The sequence below is a fragment of the Pseudonaja textilis genome, chromosome 1, assembly GCF_049901715.1.
Source record: "Pseudonaja textilis isolate UNSWEBS1 chromosome 1, rPseTex1.2, whole genome shotgun sequence".
Classification (NCBI taxonomy): Eukaryota; Metazoa; Chordata; class Lepidosauria; order Squamata; family Elapidae; genus Pseudonaja; species Pseudonaja textilis.
In genome coordinates this window covers 299988173-300014946 of record NC_141990.1, presented here as the reverse complement: position 1 = coordinate 300014946, position 26774 = coordinate 299988173, and the positions used below count along the sequence as shown (strand labels likewise).

The 26774-nt window shown below is 34.7% G+C and overlaps 1 protein-coding gene across 11 annotated transcripts in view; it reads right to left on the bottom strand.

The window, feature by feature from the left end:
* Window positions 1-26774, bottom strand: part of MARK3 (microtubule affinity regulating kinase 3) — a 68613-nt gene that overhangs the window by 5490 nt on the left and 36349 nt on the right. For 6 of the 11 annotated variants that reach the window (XM_087922232.1, XM_087922233.1, XM_087922228.1 and 3 more), the window contains 12 exons: window positions 24096-24161; window positions 20348-20418; window positions 17982-18038; window positions 16716-16952; window positions 16479-16598; window positions 14311-14410; window positions 13996-14108; window positions 11581-11734; window positions 7314-7531; window positions 5946-6049; window positions 4710-4967; window positions 617-643 (listed from right to left, as the gene is read on the bottom strand). In XM_087922232.1, coding sequence (XP_087778358.1) covers window positions 617-643; window positions 4710-4967; window positions 5946-6049; window positions 7314-7531; window positions 11581-11734; window positions 13996-14108; window positions 14311-14410; window positions 16479-16598; window positions 16716-16952; window positions 17982-18038; window positions 20348-20418; window positions 24096-24161 — 1525 coding nt within the window. The remainder of the gene's footprint in view (window positions 1-616; window positions 644-4709; window positions 4968-5945; window positions 6050-7313; window positions 7532-11580; window positions 11735-13995; window positions 14109-14310; window positions 14411-16478; window positions 16599-16715; window positions 16953-17981; window positions 18039-20347; window positions 20419-24095; window positions 24162-26774) is intronic. The other 5 variants (XM_087922234.1, XM_087922229.1, XM_087922231.1 and 2 more) reach the window with 1 other exon arrangement.

Below are 26774 nucleotides of genomic sequence, written 5' to 3'. Positions count from 1 at the left end.
GCAAACTGACAAGGGAGAAAAGTTGGAAGCAATAGCTTCTTTATTTCTCCTTTTCTGATTAACATATTCATCAATATCAAACTAGCAGCAGAAATACCACCAACACACACACATACTCTTTTGAAAATCTTAAAGATATTTAACACTGTCATTATCAATATTAATAGCTTATTTGCAAATCACAAATAGCTTCTGAATGTATTATTAGTGGAAATTTACACGGTACTAAAACTAAAATGTGAATAATAAAGCAAGTTCTGAGTTACTTACCTGTTTCTTGTACATTACTCGTTTAAATCAGTATCACCAAACATCAATCTCCAATCACAAGCATGCTTAAGTGTATTAGTATAAAGAATAAAATTATTTTTGGAACTATTGAAGTAAGTAAAGCGCACAAGGCATGCTTTGCATCTCATTATTCAGGAGTCCACAGGGATTGTCATTAGTTAATATGAAGTTTTTTATTTTATTTTCTTGGGTTCATGAAAAGTATTTTTAGTTCTCAGCAGAAAGTTTAGTGTTGTTTCATTTTTAAAAAGAAAAATCAAGGCTAGAAAGCCAAATTTGGTGTTAATTGCAAGAGCTGGTTCTTAAAATATAAATAAAATCCTACCTTTTGATAAACCTGAATGACATGTTTCTAAAAGAAATTAAAGCCAAAATAATAATTAACAAATGTGTTATTGGTGAAATAAACTGAAAATCTATTCAATGTGTGAGACACAGAATAAGCCCAGCTGAATGAACTATGGAAACACTTCAAATTCATTAATTAAATTAAAAATAGCTATTGAAAGGGATGGCCTTTCAGTATGAGGAATTCAACATTTTTCTTCTAGTACTTATCAATAGTTGATCTAGAATGTCTTCTGAGTAGCAAAGTATCCTTTCATGTCATTTCTGCTTTCTACATTTTATCATTAACCAAAGACATTAGGGCAGTGTATTACTATATACTATTGTAATAGATTACTGTAGGCCAGGGCTGTCAAACTCCCGGCTCATGGGCTGGATGTGTCACATGCTGCACATGCCCACGGGAAAAGTCCTGATATGTCATGTGACGCTGCCATGAGGACGTGAGTTTGACACCCCTGCTGTAGACAGTATGCACATGTTCTGGAAAACAATAAACACAGGATATCAGCCCTGAGAGGAGACAGGTGGAAGATTATTTGCTTTACCAACCCACAAATGCTGATTTTCTCTACATTATCAGAATAGAAGATCTCACTAGGCATTTAAGAAGAAAAGGGTCATCAAAAACTGGATGGAAAAATTGACAAGTGGTTTTACCAGTTTTTTTTTCTGAATTTCCTCTACATTCTCAGAGCTTGAAAGAAATAATCAGATGATTTAAATAGGAGTGATTTCTATTTCCTTTCTGCTGGCTTCTCCCTATAAACAAATGTCTACATCTAAAGCAGTGTATTTTAAAGCACTGGGGACTTGAAAAAAAGAACTTATTTTTCTAATTTATTTCCTCATTATATGACCTAAATCTACTACTTTTTCTATTTTTCCAAGGACAGAATCACAAATATTTCAAATAAGATAAACACTCATATTTTGTTTAATGCTTTAAATGTCTAAACAACACTGTTGTAGGGCATAAATACATAGACAAAGGATGATGGTTTGGGAAAGATGTACGAATTATTCCAAGCATAAAAATACAACATTTTGAAGTGAAATTTAAATGTTTGGCCAGTTGTATATATAACTCTGATCAATAGCAGAAATAATGCACATATTACATCTTTGGTAACTAGATATGAAAAATACTGCTTTCTGAATGCACATATTTTAGGAATCCATTCTGAATATGACAACATATATGTACATTATAAACAAGTTTTCTACAAATATGATTAACTAGTCAAAAGGACTTTGCTTAAAAAGTATGTCAATAAATTATTTATGTATGATTCAAGAGTGTAGATGTGGATTGAAATACTGAGCAGATTAGTACCATACATATTTCAGAATGTTTACAGACATTCTTTAAAAATTTCAGATACAATGGGAACTCACGTTGTAAGTATTTGAATATTTTGGGCTAGGGATGTACAATTTGTCTACTCAGGAACAAAATATTTAATTCCCAAATTGTTGAATTTTGTACATTCCAATTTTGGACTAAAATGACTTTTAAAAAGTAAAACATTTTGTATTCATGAAAGAAATGAACTAGATGGCCCAAAAGATTCTCCACAGTGCTCTTAACTTTTGTTAACAGAACTCCAAACATTCTCCTTCATCTGTACTCCATGTCCAAGTTCCCTGCTACCAAATGAATAGAATTCTTCTCTTTTTCATCAGTCATAAGATTTGTACTGGATATCCAATGCATCAGTACAGGCAAAGATTAATATTGCATGTGTGGTTTAAACCCGAATCAGGCATCATTAAAATGATCTGAGCAATGGTGGAACAGTAAAACTCTCCTACAAAAAAACTGCTGAGGAGCATTCGGAGATTTTTTAGTGAAAAAAACACAAGAAGTTCAATATATGAACTACCGCAGACATCCAAATTTACATGGAAATATTGAAGATAGAACTTGGTATCTTCTGCTTGCAAAACATCTTCTACAACTAAGGAATGGACTTTACCTATTTGCTTAATTAGTTGCAACTGGGATCTCTGAAACATGGGAGTTTTGGAGGTGCAGCTCCTAGTAATCAATAATTTCAAACAAAGATAAATACCCATAGAAAGAATCCTTTTTCTCACATTTCTTGTAAAATCTGCAACCATAACTTTCATTATTTGAAAGTAGACAAAAAGGTGTAAAAGATGTTATGTTTGGAACTGTCATTTTCTCTGATTTTCATTTTGAGCCTATATAGCACCTATACCAGCAGTTGCCAAACGGTGGTCCGTGGCACACGGGTGGTCTGCAAGAAAATTTTGGTGGTGTGCAGAGCAATGTGACCCCCCCAGAGCACCCCCAAAGCAATTAACCCAGGCTGTGCAGGAACACCCTCCCCAGCTACTCAGTCCTTACCTGGCAAACTTGCCTGTTAAATTGCTATTTTTCCTTTTTCCGACCATCAGCTGTTCTGCTGTGCCAGGGGATTTAGATTAGTTAGAAAGCAGGAAATCGTCGCATTTCTTGCTTTCTAGCTAATCTTTAGAACTTTCCTTAGAACTGGAGCAGTGCAGACTCAGCTAGCCAATGGCAGATAGATAGATCTCTGAATAAATCTGTGATCCTGTGAGCAACTCAATCTGCCTGCCTACTTTGCCTGCTTTTGAGTAAAAGTTGCTCTTTTTAAAATAAAAAATTCAATATTTACATACATGGTGTGTTGTGATTTAATTCTGTGAATTTTCTTACTAGCAAATTTTATGTGACAGGCTCAGGTAGCTGATCTCACAGATCTCTGAATAAATCTGTGATTCTGTGAGCAACTCAATCTGCCTGCCTACTCTGCCTGATTTTGGATAAAAGTTGCTCTTTTTTTAAAAAAAATCAATATTTATATTAATATTTATAATATTTACATACAAGCCATGCCCAGCCAGTCACATGACCACCAAACCACATCCGCAAATTAGGCCACGCCCACAGAACCAGTTGTTAGGAAATTTGAATCCCACCCCTGCCTCTGTGTGTGTGTGAGAGAGAGAGAGGTAAGTTAGATCAGATCTCTCTCTCTCTCCCACCAATGTCAGCAAGCCACTGTCCATCAAAATTCATATTAGTGGTCCCTGGGATTTAAAATTATGAGTTTGGTGGTCCCTGAGGTCCAAAAGGTTGGCGACCCCTGACCTATATTGTCCAATTTATCTGCTTCTGTCTCTACAAGTCTAAAGCACTGAATAATACCATAGTATCTAAAGTTAATTCTTTGTGTCCTGTTTGTTGTGCATTTTGAGAAAAGTTCTTATAAAGAACACTTCTCATTTTCTCGTGATATGTTACAGAGTTGAACCACAATAAAACAACTAAATAGATAGACAGCAAAGAGGAAACGTTTCAGAAACGTTAGCCAAACAAAGATTCTGTTGGTAAGATTTCCCAAGTTCAACTTGGCACATGTATTTCCTCTGCCTCTCTGCCTCCCAATCTTCCCAGGGGATTCCTTTCAGCCAACACCAATATCACCCACCACTTGGTATGTCTCTCTGCCCTGCCATCCCCCAATTTTCTCAGAACTTCCTCCTACCTCTCTTTAGCGAACATTATTCTCCTTATCAGGAACTATACAGTTCCATCCTGATGAACTGTTGACTGTGCATTGAACCAAAGTATTGTTAACATGCATGTTTTATCAGTTCAATCAAAGCGAATCCTGAATCCAACTGATCCAGACACATGGAACATTTTCTACAGTCCTACTCATTAAAATATGCCGCATTACAGCAGATGTTCTATATTGTATTTCCCACTTTTTAAAAGAGTCATTTTAATTGGCTTCCACAACTACAGTTCTCTCTGAAGGATGAAAATCTACTGTATTACCCATTTTAGGTAACATTTGTCTGAGAGAAAACACAAGCAGCTCATTTACAAAGTAATGCTCCTGAACTTGATCTATAATTTCCATACTTTAATAGTCAATACTTCAACTTTTAAAAATAGTTTCAGAAAAAAACCACTGACACATAAAAATGCCACATGTATATAAGTGCTGCTCAGTATGGAAAATTCCTGTAGTAATCATAACTTAGTTTGTGATTCTTTAAAAAATACATACCTTCTAGTCAGCTTTGAAGTCAATTTACTGAACAAATTAGTGGAGCCCCTACTTCGTGTCTGTGAAAGTGGTGTTGCCTCATGAGATAAACTAGGTGATGCAGGGGGTCCATTATAGGTGGCAGTGCGCCTTTCTCTAAGCTGACCATGAAAAGTACTACGACTGGCAGTTCCTCTTGGGAATCGGATACGATCAGGTGTTGTTGCACTGCTGATACTGTGAGTTGAAGCAACTGGTGTTCTCTGATCAGGAATGGTACTAGAATAAAGCCACAGGAACCTTAAACTCACTAAAACATTTCAACTGTATAACCTCAGTCATTTGCAGAACTGTGTTTCCAAACAGCATAATATAGACAAAGATTTGTAGATTATAATACAGTAATTATTTTTCTATATTGTTATATACTGTACATTTTACAACACAACATACTGCAAAAGGGTAATAAATGTATATAGCAGAAAAAAGATTTTGTAATATGCCAATGAGTTGCAAAAAGCAAGTAAGCAAACAAACAAAAATACCCGTACATTATAATACCGTATACATGTATAACAGACAGAAGACTATGGAGAAAACAACTTACCTAAGATTCCTACTATATTTTCCTTATAAAAAACTTTCAAGACTTTCTATACATTTTCAGATTTTAACTAAATGTCCTACACCAGGGTTGTCAAACACACATTGTCACGGCGGCGTCACTTTTCCCCCTCTTCACTAAACTGGATGTGGGTGTGGCCAGCACGTGATGCTTCCGGCCTGAGGGCCGGGAGTTTGACAGCCCTGTCCTACACTAACACTTGCTTCTCTAGTCAATTGTTTGATAATTTTTATTATTTAGATCTCATATTTTTGCCCATATTAAATAGCAGTACATAGCTAAAAGGCAGCAGATTTTTCTGGTGTTACCGCAGAAAAAAAAAGGTTATTTAAAAGTTTTTTAACACTAAGCAGGCTTACTATCAATGTGCAGTAAAATAAGCCAATTGATTACCTTTTTGTATAATCAAGAAACATTAAGGGAAAAAAGTATCTATTCTGCCAATCTGCACATTCCAGGAGAAAAACAGAATATTCTGAGAAACACCAGAACATTCCATGCCTAGAATTTTACACCTCTCTGTATTGTTTGCTTTTTTCATGCTTATCTTCTTCACTAATAAGCACCCCTTTACCGATATGCTTTTAATAATCCTGAAATAGTAATGTAAGCCTCCTTTTAGAAATGTTTACCTGCTTTCCTTGCCATTTTGAATTACTGAGTGTCTGTCTGCAGTAGTTCGTTCACTACAAACATAAGTGTTTCGTCGTGTCATGGCTCCAGGTGTAGTGTTGCTCTAGATAAAATAAAAAGCACATTTATACTGATCACCTAAGGAAGGGAATATTGCATAATCTTAGTATAAAATTTAACTTAGATTAAAATACAAATATGTTTACTTGTAACAGCTGCAAAGGAAGTTTAGTTAAATAGAAAAGAAAGTAAGAACAGAAAGGATTTAGGCAAAAATATTGGATAATACATGATGAAATATGGATACAAATATACAAAAAGAAAAAATAACCACAAGCCCATTTAAAATATTTTGTTTAGAGACAACAGTACAAAAACAAAAATTAAATAATTTTGCCTCTTACTTTCCAAAGAAACAATGTGTCCAAGTCATGAACAGTTTTCCATCAATGAGAATGGAATTATCAGATATGACTATTTAAAAAGAGATACACAGCAAATAAACAATGATTATTGGGCTTATTTATCAGGAATCAACATGCACCCACTGTGACTTAAGAGAAAACAATAATAGCTGGAAAGTTTTGATTTTTCTCCCTCTGAGTAATGCAATTAACTACGAATGGGGGCCAGAAATGTCACAAGCCTAAATATACTGCATCTCAGACTAGAAATTTGCTGATGGTCAGACTGATTTATGTTTAAGAAAGCCATAAGAACAGGGGGAAAAAAGATCAACCCAGAGATGGTGCAGATGATTTTGTGAGAATATGACTAGGTTGCCTTCGCTGTCATAGATCAGATCATCTCCAGATGATACTAAGTGTGCATTTCCCCCCATTTCTATTTCTTTCACCTCTTAAATCTGAAAGCTTACCTGACTCTAAAGCAACAAATTTAATTACCAGAAACATTTTCACTTTCCACAATCAAAATTTAAACAAATAAGGTAGTAATTCTCCAACTGTATTTTGGGGAAACTGTATCATGTATCTGAAATGGCTGAATATCTATTTCCCTTACAGAACTCCACATTAATAGCCAGTTCAAAAATAATTAAAAACATTGTGTCAGTACCATAACAATGACTTGGTTTACCCTAAGTTCAAAGTTGACTCAGAAGGAAAAAAAAAACCTAATCAACAGATTCTCACAATCATACTCACATTCAGAATCTATGGTAAGACAGTTTCAGAATTAATATGCTACTAAACTAATTTATAGAATAATAATTATAGCACAGAATAGGCCTGAGATACCATGTTTCTTACTGATAAAAAAATTAACATGCCCCAAATTGTTCTTAATATGTAAGTTTGGTTCAAGAGTAAGATGGTCTTATAATTTAAAGAAAATCCACAACTTACGTTGGGCGTAACAGAACTTCTTTTACGCTCAGGTATATCAGCTTTATTTGGATTGCTTGCATTCCCAAGCATAGGGCTAGCAGGAGCAATTCCTTTTCCTCCAGCTGCACTGCTGCTGGACTTCCTTGATGGAATCCCTTCTTCTTTGAGGTCATTGTCAGTAGTACTCGTCTGGCTCCTTTTAGGATACGCTACTACTGGAGGAACAGATGGACCAGCTGAAAAAAAGCAACAACACAGAATTGTTGTATATTATGCTTGCAAAGTACCCATGAAAGTGTAATACTTAAGAAATAAGCAACTATATCTAAGCAATATTTAGTGAGGGCATTACCAACAATACATCTACTTTTCTTAAGTTGCCCACTCTCTAGGGAAGGGCTGTTAAACTCTCAGTCCATGGGCTGGATGTGTCATGCACTGGCCACATCCACACCTGGTTTAGTGACTGGGGGGGGGGGAGTCCCGATATGTCACGTGACAATGCCGTGATGCCATGAGTTTGACATCACTGTTCTAGGGCAATTATTTTGTTTTTTACTACTAATACAGTATTTCTTTCTGAAACCCAAGTATAAAAATTAGAGACACATTCTAATTCTTGTAAGATTGAAGATACTTCCAATTAAGACCAAGCCTTGAATGTGGGTGGCTTACCTCCCACTTTGGAAGAGGTATTATTATGTCCCTCCCAATCTTAAAATGATATCATTTGACTCCTCTATTTTAGACAACTATCAGCCATTCTCCAACTTTTCCTGTTTAGTAAGGTTGTTGCATTACAGCTACAGAGATTCCTGGATGAAATGGATTTGCTGGACCCTTTCCAGCCAAGATTCAAGCTTAGGCGCTGAACAGAAATATCACCATTACTTTTGTTGATGACCTCTAGCGGTGCCAGCATTGGCCTAGTGCTCCTGGCACCACCAGATCTTAAAAATTATATTATGAAACTTTTCAAACCATTGATTTTTTATTATATGCAATCACATATTAAACATGGACTAAGTTTTGTTTTTAATTTTCAAACATTCTTAGACATCTGATTACATTAGCTCTTTTGGGGGAAAAGAAGAAATTAAAGTAGTAAACCCTGTTTATCTTTTGCAGCTGTTAGCAAGAGCTTCAGAAAGAATTTAATAATTTATGTATTTGTGAAATTTGTTTCATTCCTTTTGTTCAAAAGCTCAAAGTAGCACATATAGTTTTTCTCTTTTCTCCACAACAACAATCCTTTGAAGTACGCTGGGAAAATGACTGTCTTATAGCACTTCTGTGGCTACGAATAGATTAGAGCCTAGGTCTTCCAATGCCAGTACAACATCCTAACTATTACATCACACAAAAAATAATGCAACCTATTTTCTACTTTGTATCCAGGATGACTATTATAGATTTTTCTTTCTGCTGCAAATCTTGTCACAGAATCTGCAACTGTTTTCTTTTAAAACAATGAGGATTTATTTATTTGTCAAATTTAGCTGCTACTCATCTCACTCTCAACTAAAAATTTTATATAGTTAAATGTAATTTTGCTTTTATGCAGTCAGTAATGGCGGTTATTATAACTTAATCTGCACACACACAGAAATTTTGTGACAAAAGAACACACGCCTTCCCATCTACTCCAAATATATGTACGCTTTCCTTAGTTTAAAAACTTCAAGATACCCTTGTCTTCAAAATGAAGTAACTGCTTTTGGAATAAAATCACAATGATCTCATCACCAACACATACTCTAGTATAGTATAGTAGTAAGCAAAATAGTCTTGATCCATTTAAGATTTATTAGCATTTTTTTCGTGTTTCAAATTTATAGATATTTGGGTGGGCAGCATACAGCCTCTAGAAAATTAATTCAAATACATCCTATTTTGCCTTGTAATAAATTGCACTGGTGTAAGAAGATGGAGCTTTTAATTTTGTTCACACAACTGTTAGAAACTGAGTAAAAGAAGAACAATCTATTGTACTTTGGATTCAAATCCATGTAAAATAAGAAAATGTCTGCTTTTATTACATCATACAGAGCAAATTTGATTGAGTTGCTGCTCTATATAGTTAGGTTAAAAAAAAGGTAAAGCAATTCCTGTGGATTTTACTCCACTAGTTGTTGCTTGATTATAGAGGGTAGTGCTCATCTCTGTTTCAAGGCCGTTGAGCCAGCACTGTCCAAAGACATTTCCACAGTCCTGTGGCTAGTGAATTGATACCTATTTATCTACTTGCATTTATATGCTTATAAACTGCTAGGTTGGCAGGAGCTGGGGCAAGGATGGAAGCTCACCCTGATGTGTGGCACTCAGGTATCGAAGCTTGGTTGCCAGCTTTCTAGCTAACAAATGCAGCATCTTAACCAATGAGCCATTGCACCATCCCATATTTAATTAGTAACTTTGTGAAATAATGACAGATTCCCCACAGAAGAAAAGGAAATGAGAGTAGGAGTAAACATGAAGTTCCTCATGCAAACAGTACATGCATACACATATACCACCATCACACAACAGAACTAGAAGAAAAGGTGTTTTGTGGCAAGAAATCTCGAAAAAATGTGCTTATTAAACCTATCCATTAGGTAAGAATGCTATTTGATACTTTTTTTATTGATAAGCTTTAAGTAAAATTATATAGTAATAAAATCCTGTTTTAAAATTGTACTATGGATAATGGAAATAGCAAGAGATAAGTCAATAGACCATATCTAATCTCTTATTCTATAATGAAAAGGTATTTGGGTGAAAATATATAGCAATAGGTCCAAATACGTAACATCAAACATCCCTTTATTAGTTTTTAGAATTTACTTGGCATCAACATTTATAGCCTACTAGATCCATGCTTCGCTACGAAACTATGTGGTTGGGCTTGGTTTTTGGAGAGGAAAACAAGGGGGGAAAATTCTGCCTCTGCTTACCAGCATCCATCGGTATTCATCTGGCTAGCCTCCTGTCAGTGTGTGAAACAGTTGAGGGGTGTTTGGAAACTGAAGCAGTATTTGCTGTGTGAGCAAGAAGGAGACAGCAAGGAGTTTGGGCGTAGCTTAGCTCATCTGTTCTGTACTAAAGCTGGTTGCTGCTGTGAAACTAAAACTGAAACTGAAACTCCTCTCCTCTGCTTGTGTTTTGCATTTGGAACAGATTTCTTTTCAGGTGGGGAGGGGGAGTTGAAATCCTTAGCATCAGAGCCTGTTAATAATAATATAGGAAATACTAATGCTGTGATGGTCATTTTGAAAAATCCTTTCTTAGTGAGCACCTAGAAGCCAAGAGGAACATATGTGCCAAATTTCAAGTTTGTAGGCTTTACGGTTCTGGAGATTTTGTGATGATGCATGAGTGCTTTTTCACTTTTATATATAAAGATTGTCTTGAATAATAGTTAAATCTGCAACCAGAGAAGCTGTAGTACGTAGTTGGCCTCCACCATTAAATTAAAAACTTTCTGATTAGTCATATTTATTGATTTTATTTTATGTATATTGCTGCCTATTCGCCCATGGCGACTCGAGGCAGCTTACACAATGTAAAACCATATTTAAAATAAAAATAAAAAACAAAAAACTAACAAAAAGAATCAAATAATTAATAAAGTACAATAGAACAAAATCTGGAAAAAAAATTACCCCCCCCCAACTCCTACCCCCCGCCCTGACGACAGCAGATCACACTAGCCATTTGATGGTCTCCATCCTGTTCTGGGTTCCCCAAGCCCGCTGGCAAAACCAGGTCTTTAGTGCCTTCTGAAAGAGTGCTAGAGTAGGGGCCATTCTAATCTCTGGGGGAATGATATTCCAGAGAGAGGGAGCCACCACAGAGAAGGCCTTTCTTCTGGGTCCCACCAGATGTATCTCCCTCAGGGATGGGACCCACAACATTTCCTACCTCCCTGCTCTAATGGGTCGGGTAGATGTGACTGGCAAGAGATGTTCCCTGAGATAACCCAGTCCCAAGCCATGAAGGGCTTTAAAGGTGACAACCAGCACCGTGAATTGCACCCGTAAGCAAATCGGCAACCAATGCAGCTCCTGCAGGAGCGGTGACACCTATGCATACCGGGGTCTGCACAAAACCATGTGGGCTGCTCTATTTTGCACCAACTGGAGCTTCCGGATGCTCTTTAAGGGCAGCCCCAAAATGAATTTATGCTAAACTCTTCATTGCTGGCACAATCTTTTCTTTTTCTCTGGAGCAGAGACTCAACTACTACACCTATGTGTTGGTTTTCTAGAGCAGAAGAGTTCTGAGACAATGAAAAGTCACTCACCATGGTCACTGTACCTTCGCTGCTTCTGGCTAGAAGATATATTTCTCTGAACTTTGTGATGTGGAGACTGTCCAGTGCTATTGTTGAGATCACTGCTTGGCCTGACTTTAGCAAGAGAAAGGTTGCTGCTAGAACTTGAGTCACTAGCATCCAACTAAATATAAATAGATAGGACAAAGGTTAGTTATTAGCAACATGGATCAGCATTTAGGTCATTAGCAACGTGGATCAGCATTCAATAAGAATATAAAGAAAACTAAGTCTAATTCTATGAGGCTGACTTTACACATCATGCTAAATGATAACACAGTAGCCAGTGAAGGCTAACCTTTTCGGCACCGAGTGCCCAAATTGCATGCATGTGTGCACACCCCCAAAATGCAATGTCCGTGCATCCCCATGTATGCACCCCCACCCCTGTGCATGCACGTGTATTTCCCGTGCATGCGTGGCAGAGATCCGAACACCAGCTGGCCATTGGGAGGCATACAAACATGCACGGCGGAACTGAGCTGGGGAGATGGCTCACATGCTAACAGAAAGGGCTCTGTGTGTCACCTCTGGCACGCATGCCACAGGTTCACCATCTCAGTAGGGGGAGGGGAGTTGGATTAGTGTGATGTATGAAGCTAGTCATTTTCTCAATTTTCTCAACCTTACTACTCCTGAAAAAACAATCAGACTAAAATTATTATTTGTGATTCTATTCCTTGCTACTGGTTGGGTGTGGTTGGGAAGATCAAAAATGGGGCTACGAGTGTTTTGCCTGCCAGAATTTCCTGCACCACTTCCTTTCTTAAACCTGGGGAAATAGCCATTTTGGATTCTGATTACACAACTGCTGTGTGGTGGGAAGCTGCATGCAGCCTTCAGACATTCTACCATAAGCCATCCAGCTGAAATTAATTAAAAACTGACAAAGCCAAGAATTATCAAGGGTTTTTTTTCCAAAGCCATCCAGCATTTTAAGATCAGAATCATGAGATTTCCTGTGACATTCTAGAGAAGTTAAAGTTGGACTTTGAAGAAGCAGGATGGGAAGAATATTGATACTGTTGGAGAAGACATCTGAGAATCAATGAGTTCTAACTCCAGGCACAAATGACCAGGCTCAAACTGTCCTACTTTGGATGCATTATACAAATGGTGAATTTATGTAGCTTGTGTGTAGGATGAAGGTGAAGTTTTGCTTTCCAAGCTTGTGGGTTGGTTTCTGAATGTTTCATTACAAGGCTAGGTAATATCTTCAGCAACATTTAGGGGATTGAATCCCCTGAACACAGTTGAAGATGTTACCTAGCTTGGTTAACGAAATGTTCAGAAACCAATCCACAAGCTTGGAGAAAATCTCCACCTGCATTATACAAATACTGGTGAAGGCTCTAATATTAGAAAAGATAAAAGGGAAAAAAAGGAACAGGATGACCATCAACAAGCTGGATGGATTCAGTTCCAAATGATGAGTATCTCACTGAAAAAGGTGAAAAACCAGGTTAGAGATAGTTCCTCAAGGAGAAAATCTATTTATGTGGTTGCTAAAAGTCCACAATGATTTGATAATGCATAATCATTATTTGATTCAACATTTCCAATTGCCATGGTAATTTTTTTTCTTTCCCTAATTCCAGTTAGGAACGAGGGGGGAAAAGACAACTTCCATTTAAAAATATTGGCCATTATAAAAGAAATATAAAATTCCCTAGTGCTTCCGCTACCATTGCATGTTTGGTATCAGTTGGCAACTGCCAATGAATATTCAGAGCTTGTAGTAACTCAACATCACTAAGATGAAGATGTGCACCTAATATCTTGCATCTGCATCTCCCCTGATCACAGAGACTCAATGTAAGAGCAGGATATCAGTAAACAACTCTGGTAATTTCTTTCTAAAACTATTATCTTTATTAATACTGAAAATGCTTTTTGTGTGTATGTGTGATTTCCTTTCTCTCCCATCTTGTAAAAAGGAAACGGATACATGTGAAATAACAGAAGTATAGAGAGAAAATGTAAAATCTTGCTTAAATAGAAGCACCACTATTCCAGAAGGGATGATGTCCTGATTTCTACGCCTCAACCATAACACCAAACTGTCTCTCCTAAATTTACTATTTCAAGTGTATTAAGATGCTTGTTAAGCCAAACTATTATTTGTTTTATATTCAAGGGTATATAAGCCAATTGAGATAGCTTACATCCTAGTTTATTATGAGAACAAGCTGCTTCAAGCCTTAAATTCATGTGCCTATTTAAAAAGAACTGCTGCACAACTGATATGGGAATCAACTTGTGCTGATAAATAGTGAACACACACATACACAGACCACACACAGCGCTAATTTTAAAAAAATATTAATAAAACAATATGCTTTGATTATATTCAGCTTATAATGTTAGTTTGAAAAATTTACTTACCTCTGATGATTTCCTTCCCAGTAGTAAGTATGTAGCAGTGATTTCATCATATTTCATTTTACTAAGAGATTCTTGAATTTCTTCTTGAGAATATCCCATTCCAACCATAATATCTAAAAAAGGAGTTTTCAGGTTTGATTGGCATATTATATTAATTATAGATGTATAATAGAACATTTAACTCAATTTACATATTATGGCAAATATCTTTCTCCTATATAAATTTGCACATTAAACAAAGCAGTACCCCACATTACAATGTACACTATTTATTTTATTAATTATTGATGCTTCCCATTTCAATTCATTGGTTACCTATTCTCTTCTGGTCTGCGATGTCTAATTCTGGTTCCACAAAAGGTTTAAGTTCATCATCCTCATGTCCTGCATTGATCCATCTGTCTTTCATTATTTGCTGCACATAAAAAGTTTTATATCTTTTATGTTATTCCAACAGCAACAAACATCTCTAGTAAAGCTCACATCTAAATACTTTAGATAATTGAAGGCAAGTAAGCACTGGCACTTTCCTTTCTTTCCAGTATTAACACTGCCATCATCCTATATACAGCAAAATAAATAGTACATATTTTAACATGTGGCAAAATTATTTCTCCCAAATCTTTCTTTCTTATTCTGCATGCAATGCACCAGATGTAAATTTTAAATTCCAGCAATAGAAAGCCAGAATGACAGCTAAAGAAAGTCCATATTAAGAACTAGTTCAGGCTATATTGAAATTATCATGTGACCTAGCCTTTCTGTTACAATCTACCACATCTCCCTTATGAATATAACTACTGAATCACCTTCTGTAGGACACTTACTGAGGAAGGAAGGACAGTATGGAATGTTTCTGGTATATAGGCTTACATTGATCCAAAGAGAGAAAGAAGTGGTCCCCTCAAAGGAAATAGGGGAAAATATGGTTATCTAAGCAATCTTTGACTTCTTCCTAGGAATAAGATGGGATAGATGCTTGCTGCTAAAACAGACAAGTCTTAGTGACTATAATGTTTGTGTTCACAATAAAAAAGAAAGAAGGAGAGGTGTACCAATAACCCTCTATCATTATATAGTAGAGAATTAAAAGATTGGTTTCAATCAAAGGGAATCACTATAATTTCAGATATGCTATAGTCCTTGCCTTAAATATTTTTATTGGTAACTTTTCATCTTTTTTCCATTTACATAATGGTGAATTTGTACAAAAGAATAGGTACATTTCTCTCACAAGGCATCTCAAAATATCTGCTCATTCACTGTATCATGTAATGAATGCCCTTTTCCCATTGCTCTGAAACAGTAAAGGCTGTTACCAAGTGTACATTTTACCAGACATTGTTTTTACCAACAGCTTACCAATATGATAGTTTGTGGAGGAAATTAGCTTGCTATATTTTTCTCCTCATTTCTTAGATAGTATGGTATAGTGGTGTGGTGGAGCCAGATTGTTCCAGCTCACAAGAGCCGATTGTTAAATTTTCTGGAATTCTGTTAGCTGACTGAGAGCAGAGCTAAGCTACTATGCCAAGCATGCAGATCAGCTGTTCAGTGTAGCAATGGCAGCAATGAAACTAGCAGAGCCGGTTGTTTAACCATTACCAGTATACCACTTGATTGGTACTTAAGATTCCTTTCACATAATATAACTAACATGAAAAATAGTATTTGGGCTGCAAAAATTTGGAGAACCACATGGATTCACTAATGGAGTGGATATTTTCAATTTCTGCAACCCAGGTTCATTAGACCAAGGATAAGGCTAACAAACATACTCATCAAGATGGTTTATATATTATTTGTAGTGTATCAGAACTAGCTGTTGAGAAACCAAGGGAAAATTGGTTAAAACAAACATCAAAGAGATTTGTGTCTTGCTTGTGGGCTTCTCAGAGACAGACAGCTGGCTACCACTGAAACAAATAGATCTCTTCTTTGATTCTATAAACATGTTCATAAATCACTTTGATGTTTGTTTTAAAGTGCTTTCTAAGGGAGAAGGGACAACATTGGTATATAAATTATTGTTATAAAATCATTCAGTTAGATTCAGACTAACAAATTTCAGGTGGAACACAACCTCGTTAAAATTCAGAAAATTCTTTAACATTCAAAAACCTGTTTAAAATACAGAAACTTTAAAAATATCAAGGACAATTTCACTACTGACAGTACAATGATTTCAGTTAACTGCATGGTGCCCTGATTTTCTTAGTACAATATCCAAATAAGGCAGCAACAAGATTTGAGTTTCTCATGTAATGGAGAGGCATGGGAGGTAGATTAATTATATCTGGTATAAAATATGCTGCATGCATTTTAATATACCTAAGTATGTTTTCTCTTTCTGCAATTGGAAAACAACTTGGGAGATCCAGCAGATGAAACGTTAGCAAGGAATATAATCTATGCAAAAATGAATGTAAAAGTTAGTAAGTGTACTAAATGTGTTATAATAAGTTTACGGAGTATGCTATTACCTCAAGAGTGCCTCTTTTAGTTGGGTTTAGCACCAGGAAACGTTTTAGCAGGTTTTCACAATCTGTTGACATGTAGAAAGGAATCCTGTATTTTCCTCTTAACACTCTCTCTCTGAGTTCCTTAAATCAATAGTGATCAGAAAATTTCAAAAAACAGTCAATATGCTGATACAGCTGAGAAATGACATAAGAAGGATCTCCCCTCCCTCATCTTTTAGATATAAATTAGATACATACCTTTAGATTCTGCCCATCAAAAGGCAGAGATCCACTCACAAGAGTATAAAGAATGACACCTAAGCTCCAAACGTCTACTTCAGGTCCATCGTATTTCTTGCCTTGGAAGAGTTCTGGAGCAGCATATGGAGGGCTGCCACAAAAGGTGTCCAGTTTATTACCAACTGTAAACTCATTACTAAAACCAAAATCGGCTATTTTAATGTTCATGTCTGCATCAAGTAATAGATTTTCAGCCTAGAGGGGAAAAATAATGTGATCAGACTTGTGCAGGGGTGGGAGGTGTGGGGGTGGGGGTGTTCTTGCCCCCCCAAATAAACAGCTTCCTCTATTTGCTGGCCTTCAAGATGCAGTTTATGGAATTGGCATAATGGTTAAAGATTTAATAGATAAACAGCTGAACATTATCTGGCAACTGAAACAAATAAGGAATGTAAAATATACCCAATTATATGTTACTACTACTACTGTTACTGATTTATAACTATATGTTATAAATCTTTATGAAAAGATAGCAAAAACAGCAGATTTTTTCAAAAGCTGAAGTTTCATAATGAATTTTCAGAATTAATATTGTTTAGAATTGAGGAAAAAAGGAAAGTTAAGGGTTAAAACTATTATTCTTTATACCATATGCTTTTGGCAGTGAGAAATTAAAATGAAACAGTTAAACAAGAGTTTTAAAGGTGGACATTAAAGGAAAGGAAAGGAAAGCCAGGAAACAGGTTTAAAATCTTGGAACAGCACATGAAGAATTGAAGAAATAAGGGAAATTAAACAAAGATGCCGAAAGCCCAAACAAAGATGGAATTATGAGGATATTAAAGTATGCGCAAGCATACTTTATGCTGCTGTTGCTGCTGTTATGTTCTGGAAATAGACCATATCGCACTGAGTATGAACAACTTTTCCTAGAGACAAGGAGTGATGGAATAAGAAACATAGACAGTGTGAAGCTATGTAAAGCTTAAAGTGAGAAGTTATATGTGTTGCTTCTACTTTTGCCTTTACAATCATCTTGTACTTGTGCAACAGAGCCTTATTTAGTATAAAAACATACTTATTTCTATCTGTTCCCCTAAAACATGTTCAACTTTATTAAAATGCCAGCCAAATATTTGCCCTATTAACATGCCAAGCAATAGTCCATCTTTGTCACAGAATGTAATCCATTATTTTTTCAGACTAAAACAAAAATGTAACAGTAAAAAAATATGCACTAAAATGCAACTTATTGTCCCATAAAATTCTTTATAGTTCTCTTACCTTGAGATCTCTGTGAACAATATGCTTTTGGTGGCAATACTGCACTGCAGATACTATCTGGATAGAAAACAGGTTCAATGATAAAAGTATTGTTTATAGAATGAGATTTTGCAGTCATATATTCTAGCAACTATGCTTAAAATTAAGAAAAGTTACAAAGGCAATACAAGACATATTATGAATGCTAAAGGGTGCAGGTCAAAATATATTTATCAAAATTAGTAAGAATTATTCAAATAATAGTATTTACTACAAGACTGAAGGCAAGTCTATTATTTACATTGGCTATTGTAAATTTTTCACTAGCAACCCAATGGAATTAAAAAAAATGTTCTAAGTAATTCCAAAGGGTCCCAAATGTACCCATAAGTATTCTTGAAATAAAATTAATGAACGTGAGTCCTTTATTCTGTAGCATGTTAGTCTCCATATTCAAAAATAAAAATCTATTTTTAAAAATGAAGTGAAGCTAGGAATCTGGGTGCTAAGAAAGTTATTTTGCAGATTGTAATGGTGATAACATAATTATACAAAAGTAATTCATTGTAGAGTTCAAAAAAACTGTTTCAATAACATAAACTAAGATTTATAACAAAAAAACCTAATACAACCAATTCTAAGGAGGAAAAAAAATGTGTATGATTGCACCAGAAGCCTACATGACAACAAAATGCTCAGTGAAGACTTGCAAATTAAAACAGCACATATGAAAGACACATATAGGTAGAGGAAAGAGTAATGTACCATCAAGGAAGAGTGCACAGAGGCAGTCCATAAAGTTGGTATGACATTGAGCAGAGATTGACAAAGAATAATAAGAACAATTAACAAGAAAACATTCAGAAATATTCAAAATAAAGAGAAATAAATTAGAATATCATCTGCTTGATCAAGACTGTAAAATACTAGCAGACAAAAAAAAGTGAAGGAAAACATAAATTACTCAATTCTAGCTTCTGCTCAATCTTCCTCAGTAAGATGGGATGTGTTCCTCTTGGCAATTACAAACAGCAGAATGAAGGGGCAAGTAAAAAGCATGGGACTGAAGAAGTATAAAATGAATAACTTGAACTCTCTAGAGCCAGATGCAAAGCAAGGAAACATTGATAATCCAGTTGAAACTCTATGAATTCTTCTGGAAAAATCCTGGTCTGGTAGTGAAGTATCAGATGAATGTAGAGAACAAATGTTGCTTTAAAAAGTGAAAGACTCTAGAATGTGGAAGTGAAGTTGGTCATATTTGTGGATAACTTCTGAAGGCAGAGGTGTAGAGGTAGTGCTCATCAAACTGGAGACAGAAATCATGTGGAATGCCACAAAGGGACTGTTTTGGATTCTCTACTCTTTTAGTATTTTTATTCATGATTTTAGTGAGCAAGTGAACAAAATGCTTATCAAATCTGCAGGTGACACAGTCAATGGAATATTAATATCCCATTCACAAACCATTTTCACAACTTACAAAATGAGCTAAAATTTAACAGATTGAAATATAAAGAGAGACAAAAGTAAAATTCTTCACTTAGGAAAAACAAATCAGTGAACAAGTGTAGGATGAGGAATATCTGGTATGGTTAACAGCACTTCAAAAACAAGTTGGTTGCAAACTGAGAATGAGCCAACAATATGATTATTGGATAAACATCAAATGAAATTTAAAACCGCAATAAAAATATATTGAAATCACAATACTTCCTTCTAGGCTAATCACACCACCTCTCAAAGCTTGTGCCCAGTTGTGGGCATACTTCAAAAAAGAATTAGACAAACAGGAACAGGTTCTGAGAACAGCAAAATGAATTATGAGGGAGTTAGAAATTGAGTCCTATGAAGAAATACTGAAAGAATGGAGTTATTTAGCCTGAAAACAAGAGGGAATTATGACAGCATTTTTAAAATATCTGAAAAAAGTGTCAAACAGAAGATACCAAGACCTGTTCTCATCCTACAGGGTATAAAAATCAATTTAAGATTTTTAAAAAGCACACTCTAATTCAATATCAAGGAAACATTCCTTGATCTGGCATACTAAAGCAGAAGAGAGACAAACATTAGTTGTCAATGCCTTTAGGTTCCTTCATAGGATTGAGATTAGATTTAATGGCCTAAACAGTCTATTCCTGCTCTGATTGGATTCTTCTATTAAGATTATTATTTATTAACTCCTTGTAGAAACACAAAATTATGTAGAAGTTACCTTCTCTTAATGCTGTATCATATAACTATAGCATCAACATTGGTGGGTTGCAGTCACATTACTGAAGTCAATTTTATCAGTATTTTCCACCATGAACAAACACATCTATCTATATGCGAAGGATCAATCACTAACAGGAAAAATATTTTACATCAAAATATTTTCATACCTGTCTAAATTTAGCTCTTGCCTCTTTTTCCTTCATTCTTCCATGTGCAACTAGATAATCAAATACCTCCCCTGTAATTAAGGCATACAAAAGAAAAACAGATCACAAACAGAACATTCATGTGTAATCTTATAGATGTTATGTTATATATTTTATTAAAGATCTTCAGAATTGTTATAGTTCTATTAGTTTTTGGTTTTATTTTTAATGCTTTACTTTTTATCACTTTACATTAAAATTAATTTTCAACTACTGTGAACATTTTGAAACTCTGTGGAGGATAAATGGCATATAATTGCATTAGGTAAACCAAATTATCTACAAGAAATGACAGCAGGAACAGGGCAGAAAGATTTTTTTCTCACTTATGTTGGAATTGATATTCCAAAATGTGCTTTTTCTAATCTTGGTGAAGCAAGATAATCATGACAGCAATAATAAATAATACTATATCTAATGTTGATCCAAAATGGTGATTCATTTAGATTAGTAAATTCAATAATTCAACTGCATATTGCATGAAAGAGATAATTTTGCCTGTCCTCAATCTCCTGCAATAAATGGCATTAGGTAATTAACTTTTAGTAGCACAAAGAAGAAAAAAACTATTATTCTTTATACCATATGATTTAGTTTTAATTTTGAATATGATTCAATAAGCCATGATCATGTTTCTCCACCCCACCCCCCACCCCCCAATGCTGTAGTCTATGGGACAGTTCAAATATTGAAATGTTTGCATAGTAAATAAGGTTAAAATTATTGTTGCAGCAATATCACAGAAAGTCAGATCATTAACGGTGGGAAACTGAAGATGTTTATAATGACTTGTATCTTGCATTAGAATGAAAAGTAAATACATGAATATAATAAGGAGGAAATTGCCTGAATCAAATTGAATTTTCTTAAACTACCACAGATTCCTCTCCCCAGTTATTAGCAATTTTCCATCATCTGTAGCCCCATACTTAGAGCCTCCAATTCTCCTGAACTTTTGCACACAATGATCCACAGACGGCTTTGGGGAAATTATGTGAGCTGCTTTCCCATCCTATAACAAATATAGCCCACATAATTTTAGAGAATTGGAAAGAATTTCAGGATAAGATACATTGCATTCCTTTAAAAGTCCTCCATAATGTATATGTCAGAAATTACTTCTGCGGTTAGGGAAGCAGAGACTATGGTTACCATGCTTCTGCACTTGAGAGTGTTGCATCAAGAAAGACCCTTATGATTGTTTCTCACACTTGGGAGTTTGCAAGAAAAACCTACACCAAAACAACAATCCCTCATCTTGGAAAATATGGGAAAGCTCTTCACGACCCCGTATTTTCAGGGTCTAGAAAATGGTGGTTTAACTACCAAATTATTTAGGTCTCACAGGAAAAAAATCCATACTAGTTCCAATTTGGAAGCTTGTGAATAAATACTAGAGGATGGACTGACCTGATTTAAGCCAACTAAACATGTTCTCCTCTGGAAGTGTCTAGGTTCTGTTTGTAGGTAGTTCACAAATTATGACTGGTTGTTAAGTTCAAAGTTATAATGGACTCCTGAAAAGCTACCCATCACCTGGTTTCAAAGTTATAGCCACTGCAGCACCCCTGCAGTCACATGAACAAAATTTGGGTGTATTTTCCCTTATGATTGACAGCAGAGATCTGTAGTAGCCTCCTGCCCATTTCCCTCCCAATCCTGTTCCGTAGGCCTGCTTTTATACTCCACTGAGTCCCAGACTCTCCTCACCAACTCCAATTTTAAAATTGTACATGTAGTAGAACATCCCTACCCCATTTAAATGAATATGTTAAATACTGAATGCAGGTAAACAGAATTCTGAGTTACCATCTATCCAGATAGGAAGATTGGCAGGAGAGGAAACTCCTGAAGTCAAAGGCTAGATAGAAAGGGGAGGGCTTGGAGAATGACAAATCTATTAGCTGCTTTGAGTGGTCAAAGGTTTTAAACAACAATAATACCACAAAAAACAATAATAATCAGTAGTAATGGGAAAGGCTATAGATTTTCCAGGCATAAAAAATATTCCTCAGTTTTGACAGCATAAATAAAATAAGTGCCTTCATGTACCTGTCCATCTTATCTCTAGTAAGCTTCTGAAATTATTTTCTGTACTGTGCAGGTTAATGGACTGAAATTGATCTTGGATAAACTAGCCCAAGACCATTAAGTGCTTTAAAAAACATTAACTGTACTTTATACTGAACCCAGAAACAACAGAAAATCAATGGAATTGGTAGATAATCACAGTTCCAGGTTGACTGTTGGGATTTAGCCAACCAATGGTCTAGAAAAGCTTTACTTTTGCATTATTTAGATGGTAGTAAGATTTTATGCAGAGGAAATAATTTGTATGTATGTATGTATGTTTTTGTTTGAAAAAGGAAGACATGGGATAATTTTCAGCTTGTAGCTACCACTGAAATGATTTTTCCTATCTGCAAGACAAACTGCATGAAAACATCAGCACAATCAAGCACCTCATTTTCAGAAGACAATATAACATCAAATATTGGGGACTGTCTAAAATATTAATAAGAATTAAATTAAAAATCAAAAGTGTGACTAAGCCAAGATAGGGGAAAATATTGAAGTAACAACTAAACTAATCAATCTCCTAATCAACCACAAGCGATTAAATGTGATTTGAAAACCACAAGGGATTAGCCCAATATGAAAGGCATCCTGACCAAATATAATTCATTTATAATTTTTAGAATAATTAAAGTAAATAAAATTAAATATGAAATGTACAAACACAAAATTATTTAAGAAGTAACTGAGGATTTGGGGAAGCTATTTCTAAAATAATAAGAAACAACTGTAAGCACTGATTCCTGAGGAGATATCAAATTATTGTTAAAATTTAAGTTCTGATGCTTTGAAAAACATTTTAAAATTCTTTTATAATCTATTAAATATGAATATAAACTGTTCCCACAGTTAATCTTTAATCACTAGTTAATCTAATCTGTGTTCCATCCCAGTGTTCTTTATCACTGAATAGAAGGAAGCTATTCTATGTAAATAAAAAAATCTGTCCAACCATTTCTTACAATATGAGTATTTATCTGCCAAATAACTCTTATAGACTGAGATTTCATTGTGTTTTCCAAAATGCAAAGTAAAGAGGAAGTAATGAAGATAAAATTATCTTGTTTGCGGACAATTCTTAGGCTTAACCCCAAACATTATTTTGATAGCTAATCATAACAGTCTGCATATAAAATGTTTTATCATGTACAGATAAAAAAGGAAGTTGCAAGTTATATACTATTCAGCGTGCAAAGGACAAACCAGTGTAAAAACTGTTTATTTGCAAATTAACATGTTATTTGGGAAATATATAAAGCACCAAGGATATAAAAAAGAATAGAGGGAAAAATACACATTTCAAGAATTACATTTTTTATTTTTCCAACTGGATGGAAAGGGAGTTTATTAAAAACAACAAAAATACAATTATTTAAATAGAGCAAATAAATTAAGAAATACTAGTGTTTTATTGAAAGCACAAACATCTAAAGTTCTGGATTCCTATTCTAGATAACTTGAGAGTCCTTGAATAATAACAAGGGAAAAGTAATCGCTAAAATTAATTAAATATTAATTAAATATTCTGATATTTACAATGAAAGGAAAGTGGTGATTCTTAAATATCTTGTTCAAAATAAAATGTTATATAAATAGACAGGTAAGTGTTTTGCTTGCAAGTGTTTGAACTTACCTCCACTTGCATATTCCATGATTAAGTAGAGTGTTTTTTCAGTCTCAATTACTTCAAATAATTTAACTGGAACAGTAACAACCACCAAAAAAAAAAGAAAGAGAAAGAATTAATTTAGAGATGTAATATCAAATATATGTATCTACTTGTACAATATTAGTATATTTCATTCTCCTATCTGATATCCTGGTAAATGATATCAAATACAAAATACATATTTTAATCAATTTTTCCCTGGAATACAAGAACAGCAAGGCATTGCTAAACACATGAGAAACCTGGTGCCTTTTGCAAAATGCTATCCCAATAGCATTCTATTTAAATGCTATCCCAATAGCATTCTATTTAATGTCCTTTGGCTAGAAATACTAAGGAATGAATCTACATAGTATGTTGTTTTTACTGAGTCATAGCCTCTCCTTAAGCTGAACTGCATATTCTATAATTAAAATCACAGGGGAATCTCAAAAGCAGTTTAGAGGCAATTTACAAGTATTCACAGAAAAATGTCAAAAGCCTTGCTAAACATCAGCTGAAAAAAACCTGCATTTCATTAGGGGATGCAGACCAAAATTGCAGTACCGAAACCACTTAAAGATCCAACCTCTAAGTAGTTTCAGGAAGCACCAATTGATCATATTTTAGGAAGCCAACCTTCCCCCCCCAGGAGAACAAATCAAAGGCTAATGCAGAAACATTTAAGTGAGCCCATCCTGTTATTTCACAGTCACATTCAGGAGATATAATACACTAGATATGTAACATTTATTACAGTCTATATATAAGACAGCTAAATTTATTCAAATAAGCTAAAGTAATAGAAATGAAATAATAACAAGATATTTACCTGTTAACAATCATACAGGAATAATTATAACCTAGCTTTCCATTGTATATATCACAACGCTCACTTGAAATCAAAATCGAATCATAAGACTTGCTTCTGACATCTCAAGATAGCATACAAATTCATTAATATTATCAATTTTATTTTAAAATCTGACAATTGACCTTTACCATTATTACTCATTTTCCTCAAGAAAAAATGTTGTTCTATTTACTTGACTGTATTAGAGCAAAAAGTTTTATTAGGAAAAAGTAAAGTGTTGATTGATACATATGATATGGGAATTGTACGCCTACATTCAGAGGTGCTTCATACTGTAATCTGAGGGTCTTACTGGGCTCAATAAATGATCACCAAGCAGCAGGTGTGGCAAAGACTTTTGTACTGTTACATTTTGTGCACCAATTACAGCCATTCCTGGACAAAGGCTCTTAAAATTACTAACGCCTTACTGATCTCCGATTTATATTATTACACTACATGGAGCTGCCCTTATTTAGATGCTACTGCATGAGGCTTCTTCTTCAAAAGCATATTACTATCATTCGAAAGAAATAAAAATGGCCTTTGAAGTAAACCAAGAAGAAACATTATTACTCAATTGCCTAATACTGTATATGTACATAATATCATTTAATTATTCATGCTAGTATATTATTTATGTTTAGATAGTGAAGTGATAAGATATTTTTAGATTAATTTGAATAGAGGTGCACATATAGTTACTGGAAGAAATTTACAGAAATTAAGGCAGACTTCTGTATTAATAAATCATTTTTCCATAATTATAATCTTATCTCTATATTACATAGAGAAAGGCTAAGATTACAATATTTATTCAATTTTTGGTAAACTTATAACTCTTATCAAAGATCAAGTCTTCCTACATAAAAAGAAGATAATTATAATTGAGAACTTAACATTACTAATGAATTATGCTAGACACACAAGATTCAAAATGATTCCTCTCAAATAATTATTCAAATCAATATTCACAGCTGAATCAAATACTCAGATGACATCCCAAAAGATATATAACCTAATTCTTAGTTTTTCTCAAATTAGAATCATATAAACAGTTATTAGTTAATGTGTTTTTAACTAAACGTTTTTTATCGTGACAATGCCAAAAATAGTGTTGTAGTTACACATTTTGAGAAAAAAGATGTTAATTTAAAAGGTAAAAAAGAGAAAAGCATTATTTTTTTCTTCCCATTACATAACAATAAAAAATCCTTAGATATAAATAATCAGTGTTGATTGATCTTCAGAATTTAATCCAAAAATAATAGTCTTTTAGCAGCTGCAAACTAGTTACTGCTTCAATATCTTCAATATCCAAACTACAAAATACTAACTCTACAAAAATACATTGTTAAAATTAACTAATTTCAATACTTGTGTTTACTTTTAAATGCCAATTAAGCTGATATAATTCAATCTCATTTGAAAATAAATATGTACTTGGGTTATAAATTTAGAATGTGCAACCCTCTGCTGAATGCTGCAGAAGATCCAAATATTTTAAGGACAAATGATGAGTTACCCTGAAGCTGAGGAAATTTTTTACAATGAGACAAATTATTTTATGGATAGCAATAGCACTTAGACTTACATACTGCCCCATAGTGCTTTACAGCACTCTCTAGGCAGTTTACAGAGTCAGCATATTGCAATCTGGCTCCTCATTTTACCAACCTCAGAAAGATGGAAGGCGGAGTCACCCCTCAGCCAGTCAGGATCGAATTCCTGGCAGTGGGCAGAGTTAGCCTGCAATACTGCATTCTAACCACTGCACTACCAGAAGTTATACCTCAACAGTAGGTGAGACC